Here is a 16,058-nt window from a genome sequence, read left to right on the forward strand (position 1 = left end):
CTCAAGTCAAAGTCCAGCGTACAGTCAGGAAGACAAGAACGTGAGATAAGAACTCGATCCAGGTAACGTTTGACTTCGTCAGAGACAAAAACCAACAGGAAACAGTTCGTCTCACCCATGCCCTCTTTATGGTTTAATCTCTTTACATTTTATCAGCACACTTCACCTGATGGTGCTGATGTTTTGTCTTTATGCTGAAGAAGGTTCTCCTTCATCTAGAGCACAGAGGTCCTAGCAGCCCCAAAACTCTGGAACACGCTGCCCCTCCACGTGTGTTTGGCTCCCTCTGTCAGCAGATTCAGGTCGGCCCGTAAAACACACTTAATAATAATAATAATAATAGTAATAATAGTAATACATTTTATTTAAAAGCGCCTTTCTGGTCACTCAAGGACACTACAGAATAAAAACACAAGTAATTCAGTAAGTAAACATACGTAAACATGAACAAACAAGGCACTCTAAAATTCAAAGCTGAAATGAGGTTATGAAGAGGTGAGTTTTGAGTTGTTTTTTGAATTCTGTGAATGAGTAAGTAAGTAAGTAAGTAAAATTTTATTTATATAGCACCTTTCTCAGATATAAATCACACAGCGCTGTACAACATGATAAAGATCAGGGCAAATACCTCTAACCAATAAAAACATCAGAAAAACAACAGCAGTGATAAACGTAGAAAATAAAATCATGAGTATAAACAAAGTGAAGGTGTGAACCCGAACAAAGCCATCATTCTGAAACATTTAGGGAGGGAACGCCTGGAAGAAAAGGTGAGTTTTTAGATGATTTTTAAAGACCTCTACAGTGTTAGAGAGACGTAGATTTGAAGGCAGACTGTTCCAAAGTCTGGGTGCAATAGTCTGAAAGGCCCTGTCCCCTTTGGTTTTCAGTCTGGTTCGAGGAACAGCCAGGAGGTTAATGTTCTTGATGAGAGGGGGAAGGGAGTTCCAGAGTTTGGGAGCGGTGCAGCTGAGGGCTCTACTCCCCATGGTGCTGAGACGAAAGGAGGGCACAGAGAGATGATTGGAATACTTTTTCAGTATTGCCTTCCCTCTGTGACACTTTACATGAAAATCCAGCACCGGGTTTATTTTTCTTAAAGGGGCATTATGGAAGTTTGACAGCCAAAACATGTATAGAAATAATAAATTTCTTCTTCATACATTCTCCTGCAATGCCCTGGTCCTGTAGAATGAGCCCTGGCATTTTTACTGTGATTGCCTGTTTTTCTGTAAAATCTCAGAAAAAGAGAGATGCTCGGGTCGAGCAGGCTGCTTCATGCGCGTTCACGCTCAGGCATAGCCCGTAGCATTTGCTATCCGTAGCTTTAGCAGCAGAGAGAGAGTTAGTGCCAACTCAGCGACTTTGTCGCTGTTCCTAACGCCTAGTGACGAAGCTAGCTACATTTCTGAGGACCCTTAGCTACTTTCTGTAGAACTTTCTTCTAGATATTTCCTGCAAATTAGCAACAAAATAGCCATTTTCGCTCCGTACCGTTCTTTGAACGTTGTTTCAGCTGTCATCAAGGATATAAATGTTACAGATACAAAAGACGTCACTAGAGCTTTAGCTCACTTAGTTAGACGTCGGACTCTCGTGCAGAAGACCTGGGTTTGATTCTGGATGTGAATATAGTTTATTTAGAGTTTCTTTTTTACATTAATGGTATATTTTTTTACAGTAAGATGCCCAAATTTTTATTTGAGACTCGCCAAACGGCATTGAATTCACAGATAAAAAAGATGTGGGTTCAACTTTCATTTTGGAACAATTTTTCAAGCAAGGGAAGGGAATGATCTGAGCATGCAGGAGGACTGACCCATCTTAAACCTTTGTCGGCTGTGCTGAAGAGAAAGGTACAGAACCAAATTATTTAATTAATTAGCTGCACGTTCTCCTGTCCTCTGTCTTCCGGGCCACACACACACACACACACACACACACGGGACTGTCTCAGCTGTTATTTTCGTTAAGGAGTGTGCACGTACAGCATGTGCGCCTCGTGCACGAGCCTACTATTGAAGCTGCCGTTACGCTTTTGGCCTGAGGGGGCAATCACGAGCATAAAAATTCAAAACTCCGTAAAGTCCCTTTAATTTAGTTTTTACGATTCAGTAGCTCACTTTTCACACCTCGCACCATCTTGTAGCTTTTTTGGTTTTATTTATGCCATTTCAAATGGTTTTTATCATTCGTCGCATTGTTTTTGATAGTGCTGTTAACTGTTCTCTTCTTCTATTGTTTTTAGTAGGAATTTTTATCCTTGATTATTTATGCTATGTTTTTATGTATTTTACCTGATTTTCGTGCTTTCATTGTGTTTTGTTGATTTGTTCAAGCATTTGGCTCTTTTATGTACAGCACTGTGGTTAGCTGCCATGCTATTTTGAAATGGGGCTTTATAAATAAATTGGTATGGTAGGTCCTCAGCTAGGCTTCGTTATTCCTGTAGATCTTCATCACCTCAGGCTGAAACGTGTTTAAACTGCAGTGAGAACTTGTTAAAGTGAGCAAACTCACAATTCACTCCTTCAATCCTACCTTCTGAAGGCGGTTAGGGTCTTCCTTTACCTGGCCCAGGTGGGAGATGTTTAGATTGGATTAGCATAAAACAATGGGGGGATTAGAATGAAAGCTTCAGGGATTAAATAAGAACTAGATTGCGTTTGATGAAGCTCTCTGCAGTTATCCTGCATGTTTTAGAGGTTTCCCTTCTCCAACTCTCCTGGTTCAGTGGTAGAGGAGCTTCAGCTGAAGCCTAATCACCCACTGGCGCAGAGAAATATCTCAGACATGTGGGTCAGAGGTTTGAGACTTCTGGTTTAAACACATTTTTCAGTTTGATCTGAGAAGCAGAACAACTTCAATGATGTAAAAGTCCACTGGCCTTCTTCTGAACCTACTAAAGTTTATTTGGAGCTGGATGGGTGACAAACCTTAAATATTCTTCACACTCATTAATATAGTGCCTTTGCACCAATTTTAATGTGAGGAACATTTGGTTGTGTTTCAGGTGGAAAAGGAGGCCTGTGAAGCCAAGCTTTCCAAGCTGCGCCTCCAAAACAAGGCCAAAGTAGCATCGCTGACGTCTCAGGTGGAGGAGCTGAAGAAACTGCAGGGAGACCCCGGAACGCCGACACACAGCAAGAAGGTTCGAGTCCATCTGAGACGGAGCTCACCATCACTGGGTCTCATTGAAACCACCAGAGGGTGGAAAAGCTGCAGAATTAGTTTGGACTAAACTTGATATTTCCTTCAGGGTTCGTCAGACGGAGATCATGCAAGTCGGGGAAAGATCGTCTTACTGAAGAAGAAAGTTGAGGAACTTGAGCATCAGCTCACACAAAGAGACCAGGAACTGGAGGAAAAGGTGAAACGTGTTCCTGGTAATACTCTGGAGGATTTCTGTGGAACAGAAAAAGGGATTCATGTGTGATTTCTCTCCTGAAAGTTTGTTCTTCAGTAGCTTTATTTCCCTGCATTCCATCTCTCTAACACATCCGCCCTCTAACAGCTAAACTTTGAGTTTGTTCACAAAACAGCAGCTGGATGTCTTAATTCCCTTCAAACAGAAAAACACAGAGTGCGGAGCTTTTGAGCTGCAGTTTAAACAGTTTCTTCTATTCATTTTTTAGAGGAGAGAGTTGGATCTCCAGCGCCGGCGTGGCGAGGAGATCGACACCATGCTGACAGAGAAGGACAAGAGGCTGGCAGAGAAAGAGGCCTACATTGTCCACCTGCAGACTGGATTGGCTGGAGGTCCTCTCATCACACATGCTCCACAGCAGACGCAGGGGGTTGAGGACAGCGGAGAGGTGCCGGAGCTCCAGGTGTTGCTGCAGAGTCTGACCAAGAAAGTTGGAGAAACAGAAGAACGGTACAGTCTGCTGCAGGAGCAGACGGACAGCCTCAAAGACCTGCTGGCCTCTGAGAGGCAGCAGTACAGCCAGAAGGAGAACATGTACAAGCAGAACGTAGGTTTCTACATCTTCTACAGGGGTGACCCTCACGAAGAAACTAAAATAGCACTCATGTCTCGTGATGTTTTGTGTAGATCCAGACTTTCAAAGACATCATCCTTCAGAAGGATAATCAGCTGATGGAGGTCAACCAGATGCACGAACAGGAGCTCTTTAAGCTAGCAGCCAAGTCGGATGCCAGCGCAGACCTGGAGCAGGTGAGGACGACTCTCATCAGAAAAACTGGAGCAAGCTGCAAAGTTTGTCTGATGTCACGTTTTCCTCCTCAGCTTCTAAAGGCTCTAAAGCAGAAGCTTCATGAGAAGGAGGAGGTGCTGCTGGGTAAAACGCAGGTCATCGACGTTCTGCAGCAGGAGGTGGATGGAAGGGACCAGCAGATCATGGTCAGCAGCCACCCTTTCGAAACCTTCATTTGATCGTCCTCAGTTTTGTTTTAAAGGCAGAGGCGTCTGTTCTGTTTCACCTCTGATCCAAAAGGTGCAGAAGTCCAGAAACGTAAACAGAACAGCTACAGGGAACAGAAGAAGACATTAACTGGGGCCACAGCAGTTAAATAAGACTTGTGATTTTTTTTCTAACCCTGTGAGATATATTAAAATTACAGAATTTTTCAACAGATGGCTTCAATAACCTGTCCCTGAGCTGCCACCTTGTGGAGGGGTTTGAGTTTCCCAATGTTCCTAGGAGCTACGTTGTTATTCACATCCCTATCCGCCCGGTGGGCTGGCTTTCACCCACGAAGCCTGGAGAGGAGATGTGGGTTCCTCTTCCCACAGACTCACCACTCGTGGGAGGGGTCAAAGGGGTTGTGTGCGGTGTGAGATGGTTGGTAACCTTGACGGTCTGTTCCTCGGCTACAAAAGCCGGCTGTCGACACGTGGAATGTCTCCTCTCTGGTGGGGAAGGTGCCTGAGTTGGTGTGAGAGGTTGAGAGGTCCCGGCTAGATATAGTCGGACTCACCTCGACGCATGGCTCTGGCTCCGGAACCAGCTTTCTTGAGAGGGGCTGGGCAATCTAACACTCTGCAATGTCCCCCACTGAGAGGTGCTGAGCAGGGGTGGGGGCATACTAGTGTTCCCTTTGAATCAGCCTGCCTTCCTCACACCAGCTGGAGCTCAGAGCCTGCAGCTCTGACAGAGATAACGAAATCATAACATTGACGTCCTGTTCTTTCCAATGTCCCTCACAGAGCACCCCTTCTATCTAAGTCCTTGCTCACAGAAGAACAAAGTAAGGTAAAGTTAAGTCCATGATGCGTAATTAGCCTTTGCCCCAGATCAGAGCCTCTGGATCAAAGAAGGCGTGTTTCTGAGATTCTTGGTAAAATCCTCAAACTTGTCAACCTCTGGTTGGCTACACAATCATAACATGAGAGCATTAAAACCAGATCACTCTGGTAGTTCTTCAATTCTAGACTAGTTGTCCCCCATCTCGGTGTCTGCATGTTGGGGTTTACCCCGGTGAACGAAAGGGTATTCTCCCTCCGCCTGTGTGTGGGGTCCTGACTGTGGTTTGTGCTTACGCACTGAACTGCTGATCTTCTGGTAGAAGGAGCTTCAATTCCCACCTCCGACAGAACTTCAAACGCGTTCCGGGGGTGGGGGGTGGGGGACATCGTTGAGACGGTCGACCGGAGCTGCGGCTTTAGGGTCATCGGTGCCTGCCATGGACAGCATCCCTAACCGTGGCCTTGTTTCCTCCAGTAAAATAGTTGGGGCCACTAGTCTTACATCCACAAACCAACATAAAATACCTAAAAAAAGATCTTCCAGATTGACTTCAGGTTCATCTCTTTGTTACAAAGGTTCCATTGTAAACTTCTCTTAGCGTCTTTATATTAGCTTCAAACCTTTAATCCACATCTTACCTGATCCAACAGGTGATTCGAGCATTAAATAGCTAATTACAGCTAAATACTTTAGCCAAATGATCATCATTTGAGTTATTCACTCACTCTGAGGGGGTGGGACTTAAAACCTGGATTGAAACTAGCCGCTAGAGGGCAACCTTTATGAGTTTGTCTGTCCCCCAAACAGGGTTGAAAGTTGTTTAGTGCCATTGAGCTGCTCAACAAGTACGGGAAACCGTTTATTTATCTTCTGTGCCGTTTAGCCTCTGATCATGGAGGTCAGATGTTCTTTTGTCTCAAATCTGTTCTCTTCCCTCCTCACAGGAGCTCACAGAGCACCTACGTCGGCTAAAAGTAGAACGAGAGAACCTAGAATCCAAGATGGAGGCAGAGAAGCATGTGATGCGAGCGCAAGTCCGCGACCTGATGGAGAAGCATCAGATGGAGGTGCAGAGGATGACGGAGCAGCATCAGGCACAGGTGGAGCAAATCCAGCAAGACCTGCTGGGGCAACTGGAGGAGCTGAGGAGAACCTCGTTAACATCGGTGTCTGTCAGCGAGGAGGTCTCAGGAGGTGGTGATCCAGCCTCCACCCAGAGGATCGCTGAGCTGGAAGGTTTGCTGTTTCTCAGAAATGTTTTGATTTTTCAAATTCGCAAATAATTTTTTCTATAACCAGTTATTTATCATCATTTAATCACTTTTTTCTAATTTTCTTTCAGCTCAAACTAAACAAAAAATCGAAGAAGCCAGCAGGTCAGAGGCCAAGTTCCTAAAAATAAAAGCTTGGTCAAAATCTCGAATCAGACAACTGGAGGAGGAGCTGAAGAAAAGCCAGGTGAGATGTCTACACCGTACGAGATCTACTGGCGTTCTTTGTAGAACGTTGTAATAAATGACCTGTTGAAGTGAGACGCTGCTGGGTTTGTCACGCTGACTTATGAAAGTATTTCATCATGTAAACATCATCGTTTTTTTGCCCTTAAGTCCGGAGCTGCACCTCCTGAGCTGACGGCGCTGCGGAGTCGGATCACGGCTCTGGAGGAGGAGAGGGAGGAAAACCAGTGGAAGGTGGAGCAGTACGAGGAGCTGAAAGCAAAATCGGGTACTAAAATCAAACTTCTCATTAAAGGAGCGCCTATGTGACCTCGTTGTATCGACCATATTTGGGTGTTTTCTGCTAGACATGCTGGAGGCGAAGCTGGTTTTATACGAGGAGCAGCAGAGGACACTGCAGGCGGAGCTGGAACAGTTCACCAAGAGAGCAGCTTCTCAGGTGTCTGGGTCCTCCTCACTTCACCTCATTTAGCACAAACGCAGAAGATGCTGACTGTCTGCTCCCCCCGCCACAGGCCAGCGAGTCCGGCAGTGCTGATGACACCCAGAGCAAGGTTCTGGAGTGGCAGGAGATGGTGGCCGAGGCGGTCAGCACCAGGGACCGGGCCCGGGAGGAGAAGGCGGCCATGACCCTCCGGATCAGCCACCTGGAGGAGGAACGAGAGGGTAAGGCTGTAGCTGGAGGAGGGTGATGCTGAGACTCTGTGTGGAGCAAATGTGAGGCTGATGGTTTATTAGAGAGGAAATAATAGAGTTTAGAGCAGGGGTCGGCAACCTGTTCCCATCAAAGAGCCATTATTACCCATTTCCCACAGTAAAGAAAACACTGGGAGCCACAGCAGCCGCGGCGTTGTGGGCGGGGCCTACCCTCAGACAGCAGAGAGCTGCTCACAACAGGTGACAGCAGCCAGTACCGGTCACTCGTGTACGTCAAAGTTATCTTTCATAAGACGATAATCAATAAAACGATTTATATAAAATGGATCCAGAAGTTGTAGCCCGTCTCTGCCGACAATAGTTTTATATTTTTCACCCTGTTGGTGGTTTTACTGAGCAGGTGCCACTTTTGTCATACGTTTCTTTTTAAAACATGTTTAGACTGTTCAGAATACAAATCCAGGCTCTGTCACGTTTGATTGTTGTAATTAAACTTTGTAGGTGGGGAAGGTCAGAAAAGCATCCGATCATTTTGTTTTCCCCTCATTTACAGTGACGGAGACAACAGCGCAGTGCGCCTGGCTCTGGTGTTAATCAAGTTAAATTATATCTCTTTGCAACAATTTTCACAGGAAAACAAAACAGTTAAAAGCAGGGCTTGTGTTGTGTTGACCGGACAGTTCCCGTATGTGGCCGTTTATTTTGACGGAGAAAGAATAGAAAGAATTACCCCGACGCATGCAGACGAACTGACATTTTATTCGTTATGCACATCACAGATGTAGCTAAATCACTCAAGAAAAGATTTCCATCTGAAGATCTGAGCTGGACACTGCTCAGCGCAGCTCGCTGTCAGCGCGTACGTACGGTGCACAGCGAGCTGAAGATGTGGAGAGGGGCTTGGAGCACGTCGCAGAACCAGAGCGCATGCAGGAAGATTCCTCCGACTGAAGCGAGCGTTTTCCAAACCCTGTCTCTCAGAGAGACTTGTCACTTAGAAAATGTTCCCTGATTATGAAACTTTGGCTGAATAGCGCTTGTTCCTGTCTCCAGTGTGGCGACACATCCATGAGCCGTCTGAGGAGAATCCCAGAATCTCACATCCTCTTCAGCTCATAAGCGCCTATATACGGTCACAAGCGTGACCCGTCAACCCGGTCTCACAGTCAGACCGGGTTGGAACTGTTCAGGTTTACACAGACAATCTTTACATTTAGAATTAGCATACAGATGTAAAATTAATGCAGTAAAATATAATGCGTTTTATTTAAATATCCATTCATTATTTTACAAGCACAGAGAGCCGCATCAGATGGATGGAAGAGCCGCGGGTTGCCGACCCCTGGTTTAGAGTATTTTTAATGTGATGTTTAGATTCTAAATGAACCGTTCAATCAGGATGAAGGTTCTACTCACCTCATGCACACCTAATCTGCTCAGTTAGCTTTACTCTGTAGAATCAGAATAAAGTAGATTATTATAATGTGAAAGCCGTCATCTATAGTCACAGTCTTTGGCTTTAAAAACACAGAGAATAAAACTATTTTATCACGTTCAACGACCCAAAAACATCACTTTATGTTTATTATTATAAGAATGACTTTTATTAAGACAGTTTCAAATTTATTAATCAATATTTTAGGATATTTAAGTCTGCAGGTTCTCCTGGTTTGTTTCGTTGAGGTGATATTTGGTTCCCCGTATCTCCTGTAATGATTTCCTGGTCGGGTGGAGCGGTGCCGCAGCACCGCAGTAATTCAGACGTTGTTTTATTAAAACAAACATCATAAACTAAAGAAATGGTCTCATGCTTAATAACTGAGGTTTAATAACAGGTCAAATAATTTTGTAACACATTTGGTGTTTTAAATGTCAGGAAATGTAGCTAATTAGTTAGCGTTTTTGTCTAGTCGCAAGCATCGCTCTGGTCAGAGGACAACATCCTGTTTTTAGCGACTCCGCCTACTTTGAGTGACATCATCAGCAGGTCGGGTCCTTACTGTAGATCAGGGGTATTCAATTCCAGGCCTGGAGAGCCAGTATCCGGCACGTTGTAGTGGTTCAGTGGTTGAATCACGTGTGCAGCAGCTCATCAGGCTCTGCAGAAGCCTGTTAATCACTGCTGATTGAAATCTGGTGTTATTCCCAAAACTCGCACCTCCTTTGGCCGCTCCTTATTCCAGTTTGCTGCTCCCAATGACTGGAATGAGCTGCAAAAATCACAAAAGCTCACTACCTACATTCCATTATCTACCTTCAATCAATAGTTTCTGATCAGTGTGCTTCTGAGTGCTTAAAGACTGTTTGAAGTCTGTTTTGATTGCTTGTACTTATTGTAAATGAGAACAGTCCTTTGTCTTTATGTGTAACTGTTTTCCTGTTATTTTTATCTTGTATGTTTTTGTCCTATCTGTTTTTCTTTGGGGTAAAGCTAACTACGTGTCTGCTGCTGCCTTTTGGTCAGATCTTCGTCGTAAATGAGAATGAGTCCTCGAACGACTCATTTGGTTAAACAGAGTATTGAAGCAAGAGTTAAAACTAAAACGTGCTGGCTACCGGCCCTCCAGGCCCGGACTTGAACACCCCTGCCGTAGACGAATAACTTCAAAATAAAATTTCCCCTTAAGAAACCTAAACTAGCACCTTGCATCAGCTGCATCAAACCTGTGGAAATTCCATCATGTCTTCTGTTGTCTGACTGAACATCACTTTTCTTTTTCTTTGTTTTTACCTGCCATCATCGTTGTCATGTGGGAGATTTTGTTTACTCTGTGCTGCCTCCCATCTCGTGGACCTCCGCCCCCCTCCCGACTCTCTCTCTCCAGCCCCTGCTCCAGGGATGGGAGCAGCCTCACAGAACAGTTTCCCATCAGTTTTGTGCATGCAGGCTCCCCTGAAGCTCTGGTGCAGCTGGCGTTTCGCTGCACTGGCCGCAGTTCCCCTGAACTGTGTCTGCTGGGCCAACTGCAGGCAGTGCAGCGACGAGATGCACCCGAGAGTCTGGCGTTTTGTTACTCCTCCCCTCCGTTATGTTTACATACAACTTTACCCTTTACTTGTCTTCTGTCCTTCAGTTCTGTCTTTTCCTCTTTATGTCTCTGAATTTGCTGCACATCTTGCTGCAGAAATCAAACTCTGGTGTCTGCCTCAACTAAACTCTTTGTGACTGAAGGGGCAAACTGTGCGCCACTAACTCTGGGAAAAGGACTAAAAACCAAGCTCCTTCTAAGCCTTTTGCACCGTCAGGTTCTTTGTTTTAGTGTCTGAGTTGCAGCATGTAAAGTTATTTTAATGGTTTTACCCCATTGTGTTGTTGGCTGACAACAAACTAAATAAAATAACAAATCCAAAGTGTTGGTCAGATTTAATACATGTTAGTGAATATTTAGAGGAGAGTGAAATGAATGTTCATATTTCTTCTTTTCGTCTTTATTTCTTATGTGAATGTAGAAGTGAGATTTTTGTGCACAAAAGCTGTAAAAACTCAGACTTTTCTTTGGGGTTTTCCTATTTGTTTTAAACCTATTAATGACTTCATGATCTGTGTTGGTCAAACGCTGATCTGGCTGCAGATGTGTGTGCTTTAGCAGCCAGTCAGATGGGTTCGTGTAGCTCTGAGTCGGTTTTCTTGCTAACATGCTGCTGCTTCACTCACCTTCTTCTCTGCCACAGCCTCTGCTTTTAGATGCCCCTCCCCCTCCCATTCCCTCCCATAAAAATTAAAACAATCCACCTGTTGTCACAAAATTGATGGGAACATGTCGTGTTCTGATCAGTTCGGACTTCCCTCTGCTTTACCCTTGTGCTGCTAAATGAAAAGCCAGACAAGTCCACTCAGATCTGTGTCTGTGATGTTTCTCCACACCGTCTGCTCTCGAAGACACGAAGATGAAACATTGGCTTTAAATGTGACCCATAAAAATGGACGTCCCCCCCCCTCCACCCACTGCCACTTCCTGTCTCCCACATGTCTGAATCCTGTTTTCCTTTGCTGTGCAGATGAGGTGTGCATGGCCTTGACCAGAATGTTGCTTCAGAAGTGTTGCTCAGGTCCACACACGTTATGCAAATACCTGCCTAGAGTGATCTCTGTCCTCCTCTCCTCTGTCTCCCGTCTCCTCTCTTGCATCAACACATTTTATATGTTGCTAAGTATATTTGTGGTTTTCAAACTTCCACCAGCACCATCTACATCAAAGCTCTCCTTCATCTCTTTCAACAACTTCCATCTCTCCATCTTCCCATCCTTGATTTTCACTTCCCATCCATAAACACACTCTCAACCAAACCTCCCACTTTCCCTGTGGCACAAAACTGATTGAGGATGACTGGTTCTTTCCTGGCTGCTCCGATCCAGCACTGGCCACTCGGCAGCGGGAGTTGGAGGAGGAGCTGGCTCAGTCGCGGGGGCTCGGCCGACTCGGGGTCAAGAAGCTGGCGGCTCCGGCCCAGCGAAGCCTGCAGGTAGGTGGATGGGTCTGAGTTACATCAACCGTTCTTGATTAATAAATAAAAACTCAATAAATTATTCCAAATAGGTTTGGATCAAATAATAAAAATTATACCTTGTTCAGGTATAAAATGATCCAAATTGCTTTAGTGACCTATATATCCACTGGAACATTTTAAGTTTCATCATAATTGGTTGCTAAACAGCAACTAAGTTACAGCTGGATTCGGAGGATCACGGTGTAGGGAGACAGTTTATCTCCATAGATCACAGGGGTTGTCTCGTTATTCTGCTATCAGAATATGTTATGTCAGATATCAGATTAATAAACAACATTTTAATCAAACGGTCCTGGCTTGTGAACGCTCTGATTTCTGATCGATATTCGTTAGCTATGAATGAAAGTTGCACACAACTAGGATTTATAAACACCAGCTGCTGATGTTTAAAAAGCAACACTGTTTCTAAACTAAATCATGAAACATGAGGCTAATGTTTGGGTTTACAGAGCAGCGAGTCATCAGCACTGGCCTAGAAAGCTAGGCAAACTGTATCAGTAGCAAAAACATTATACTCTACAGGTCGGTGCAGCCATGAACCATTGTAGCCTCAGCAAGTCCACCATGGGCCTGAATAAATGATAAATGCATCGCTGTATTTGTATAGTGCCTTCTTAGGGTCCTACAGCCCTCCAAGGTGCTTCACAATCACAACACAGTCATTCACCTGCTGGTGATGATGAGCTACATTGTAGCTACAGCTGTCATGGGGCGCGCTGATAGAAGCGAGGCTGCCGAGCACTGGTGCCACTGGTCCCTCCGACCACCACCAGCAGGCAAGGTGGGTTAAGTGTCTTGCCCAAGGGCACAACAGCAACATTATCTAGCGGGAGCCAGGATTGAACCTACAACCTTCTAATTTCCGGACAATCCGCTCTACCTCCTGAGCTACTGCTGCCCACAAGTTAGAATAAGTTTAAGTCTGGCTAATCACAGTATTCTATGTTTATTGGGTGGCCTTAACACTAGAGGTGCAATGAAAAAAAAACTACAAAGATGGCGTGGACTCTGGAGTGGTGCTCTTCAGCATCAATTATGGATGATGTAGACTTGGGCCTTTCTTGGAGAGATTAGCAGATTAAGCAACTTAAAAGGACGGTTTTGCTTCCTTTTCTTCATTGGTGTATTTAGGGATGTCCCGATCACGTGGTTTCAGACTGATCGGGACTCTGGCTTTACTTCCCGAACCAAGCCCCGATCCGGACTCGGATACTGGGTTCAAATTACAGGAGAGCAACTTGGTTCTCCTTAAAGGTTGTCAGGCTCCCCTGATGCCCGTAACTTCCACACCCAGAAGGAGCACAAAAGAGATCCAGTTTCTACCTATATTATATTATTTATGTGGACTCAGCGTAGCGGGGATTCTTCTGAGCATGCAGAGAGCGGCAGGCTGACCGCTGATTATTCATGAACTCCAGCTGCGTTCTGCACACGGCCACAGTAACATTTTCTAAGTTTCTAAGTGGCGTCACCAAAAAAATACATAATTAACACACAGTCATTTGTGTCCGTTCATGTTCTCTCTGGTAAGTTCTGTCTGTATTTGAGCATGACGTGTGGGTGCGCTGGCGCTGCCCCCGCTGCAGCGCTCGTCACTGGCGCAGCGCAGCGCACACTCCGCTTTTTTGCGGTCGATAGATCGATTTGATCTGCTAGTTAAAAAGTTAGTTGTGAGGTGAAAAAGAAGGAAGCAGGCAGGAGTTTTTCTGGAGGACAGGGAGATGCAGGAAGATCAGAGACAGACAGGACAGGAAGACAGGAAAATAAAAACCAAGAAAACAAAACAAAGGTCGTAAAAAAATAAAATGTAGGTAGATTTAGCCCACTACACGTTTGTACTTGTATAAAGCAATAACTTACCAGCATGTAGTATTTATATAGTTGATACAATTCAGATCATCTTCAAAACTCAGTCCCATGCCCAGGGACGTATCTAAGCATTTTGGGGTCCGAGTCAAAATAGACCCCTGCCAGGTATTTTAAGTTGAAGTGCTATCTGTTTTTATATTAGACTTTTTATATTTGCAATAACGTCCAACCTTGAAGAATTTATGTTATTTATTACTTGGTTGTTCAAGCTACCTCACAGAAGTGATCTGTTGTTAAAAATTTAAATAAAATGGTAATTAAATAAAAAATAAGGAACATTCTGGAACTGTTTCTTCCTTTTCTTTCTTTTTTTTAAGTATCGGATCGGGACTCAGTGTCGGCAGATTCTCAAAATCAAATGACTCGGACTCGAGGGCAAAGAAACCTGATCGGGACGTATTGTGGACTGCCCCATAGACAGATTGCCATGGCGATGAATGCATTACTTTTTTCGTTGTTCTGATTTCTCCTGTCACTGTTCAATTGCGTGTGGAGGTAGTTCGAAAGACTACCATTGGTTCTGCCCAACAACTCGTTTTATTAAGTTGCCGCCAGACTACACGATGGCTTGCCAGGCTACATCTGCACCACATCAGTAACTGATCTGTAGAACTGCACAAGAAACAAAAGGGTGCATCATTTTTGAAAAGTACGTTTTATTTTTACATTGTGACAGTAATTGTGTTTTGTTTTAAGCCCCGCCTCCTCTGTACTGTATGAAATGGCTCTGAGAAATTAGCTTTAGAACAAACCATCAATACCACAACATGTCTGTCTTTCTCCACCCATCCCTACATACATTCTCATCTTGTTGCAGGAGGATTTTGAGTTTGACGCTCAGAGCTCCTTCCAGGACCCGCAGAGCACCTCGGCGAGCACCACCCCAATGGAGGGAGAGAACATGGGAGGTTGGTGGCCCGAGTACAGTACTCCTGACACAGGTGTGATACCCGCTAGATGGTTTTCCTCGGCATGCACTTGGTCACCTGCGCATCCATTTGGGAAACTTCAGTTGTCCTTGGTTTATTATTATTTTCTCCATAACACCATAACTCAGTGTTGGCTGTGTTGTTTTTTAAAAATGGCTTCTAGTAAGACTTGAAGGGTGTACTACGACTCATCAGAGTTCTCCCTCTGTAGTCTTGTTACGAGAGGTCACTAGAGGTCACGAGTATTGACATGCTGGTCAAGATAACAGAACTCTGAAGCGTGTCCTCTGGTGTCTCCACCCCTTCTGTTAGTTCATCGTTATTGTAATTTTCCTTGATAAAAAGTCACGGCCGTTTTATTTCCCAGCATCGGTCTCACTCCGTAGTACATCCCTCTGGGATTCCTGTTCTGTGTCATTCTGTTTTCATATTCAACAACCAGCCCATCCACTAAAACCCACTCTGTAATCTCACTGGGGGAACTGGCCTAATGGGAGCTGGTCGTCTGTGGCTTGTTGTACCACTGATTTATTTTCCATGATGCGTGCATGCTGGCTGGGCTGGGTTCTGTTTGTTTGTGGGAGATCTCGTGTAAATGTGGGTGGGAAGATGCCGTCAGTTTGTGGTAAGTTTGTTTGCATGATTTATTCTTGTTTTTCCTCGTTTTTTCTCACCTTGGTGTTTTTAGCAGCGTCTTTATGTTTAACCAGAAGAATACATCAGATTAGCTCCAAAAACGAGGAAAACTAACTATATGTCCCAGTTTCTGGATTTGTGTTGTGACCTGATGTATTTTTGGGATGTTTTTTATGGTCTTTTCATTTATTATTCAGATTTCTGTAATCTTGCCGTAGCAGAGATGCTAACTTTAATATTTAAGTTGTAACAGTTAACTCTGCCCTTTTGGCCTTAATTTTCTCTGTACCAATACTTCTTCTTTCTCCTGGTGATTCCAGACGGCCTCCGGTCCGTCGTGGAGGAGCTTGAGCTGGAAAGAAACCAGCTGCAGGAGCACATCCTGATCCTGGAGGAGCGCTGCCAAGACCTGGAGGACCGACTGCAGCTCCAGGCCCGAATAGAAGCCTTGCAGGTAAACTCAAAATGAGAAGCGTTCACTCAGATCGGCATAAATCTGATTAAATGATGAGTGAACTGCATGTTTCCCCGTGAACCTCCTAACACAGGTGACGTTTGATGTAGATGAGGATGAGCTGCCATGTTGGGTCCCTCAGGTGTGTTGGGTTGAATCTGTGTGCGCTGGAGGTCAGCTCTGGCGGTGGTGGCTAACTGTGTGATGTGCTTCTCTAACTCTGGACATTAGTGAAGTTCTGTTGTTGACTCACAAATCAAACATGTTCCCGGACTTTCTAACAGCTCACGAACATATCGCGGGGGGGAGTTATGAGATTTAATTCTTTGGTGTTGAA

At 44.7% G+C, this 16,058-nt stretch overlaps 1 protein-coding gene across 6 annotated transcripts in view; it reads left to right on the forward strand.

Moving 5' to 3' along the window:
- Positions 1–16,058, forward strand: part of LOC107381617 (golgin subfamily B member 1) — a 44,100-nt gene that overhangs the window by 9,977 nt on the left and 18,065 nt on the right. For 2 of the 6 annotated variants that reach the window (XM_070555044.1, XM_070555042.1), the window contains 14 exons: positions 3,014–3,151; positions 3,260–3,370; positions 3,636–3,974; positions 4,055–4,177; positions 4,250–4,363; positions 6,155–6,446; positions 6,553–6,668; positions 6,818–6,935; positions 7,015–7,106; positions 7,183–7,333; positions 11,682–11,788; positions 14,520–14,643; positions 15,588–15,721; positions 15,816–15,863. In XM_070555044.1, coding sequence (XP_070411145.1) covers positions 3,014–3,151; positions 3,260–3,370; positions 3,636–3,974; positions 4,055–4,177; positions 4,250–4,363; positions 6,155–6,446; positions 6,553–6,668; positions 6,818–6,935; positions 7,015–7,106; positions 7,183–7,333; positions 11,682–11,788; positions 14,520–14,643; positions 15,588–15,721; positions 15,816–15,863 — 2,007 coding nt within the window. Of the gene's footprint in view, positions 1–3,013; positions 3,152–3,259; positions 3,371–3,635; positions 3,975–4,054; positions 4,178–4,249; positions 4,364–6,154; positions 6,447–6,552; positions 6,669–6,817; positions 6,936–7,014; positions 7,107–7,182; positions 7,334–11,681; positions 11,789–14,519; positions 14,644–15,551; positions 15,722–15,815; positions 15,864–16,058 lie in introns of those variants that run through there. The other 4 variants (XM_070555043.1, XM_070555045.1, XM_054732645.2 and 1 more) reach the window with 4 other exon arrangements.

This window comes from Nothobranchius furzeri, chromosome 9, assembly GCF_043380555.1.
Source record: "Nothobranchius furzeri strain GRZ-AD chromosome 9, NfurGRZ-RIMD1, whole genome shotgun sequence".
Classification (NCBI taxonomy): domain Eukaryota; kingdom Metazoa; phylum Chordata; class Actinopteri; order Cyprinodontiformes; family Nothobranchiidae; genus Nothobranchius; species Nothobranchius furzeri.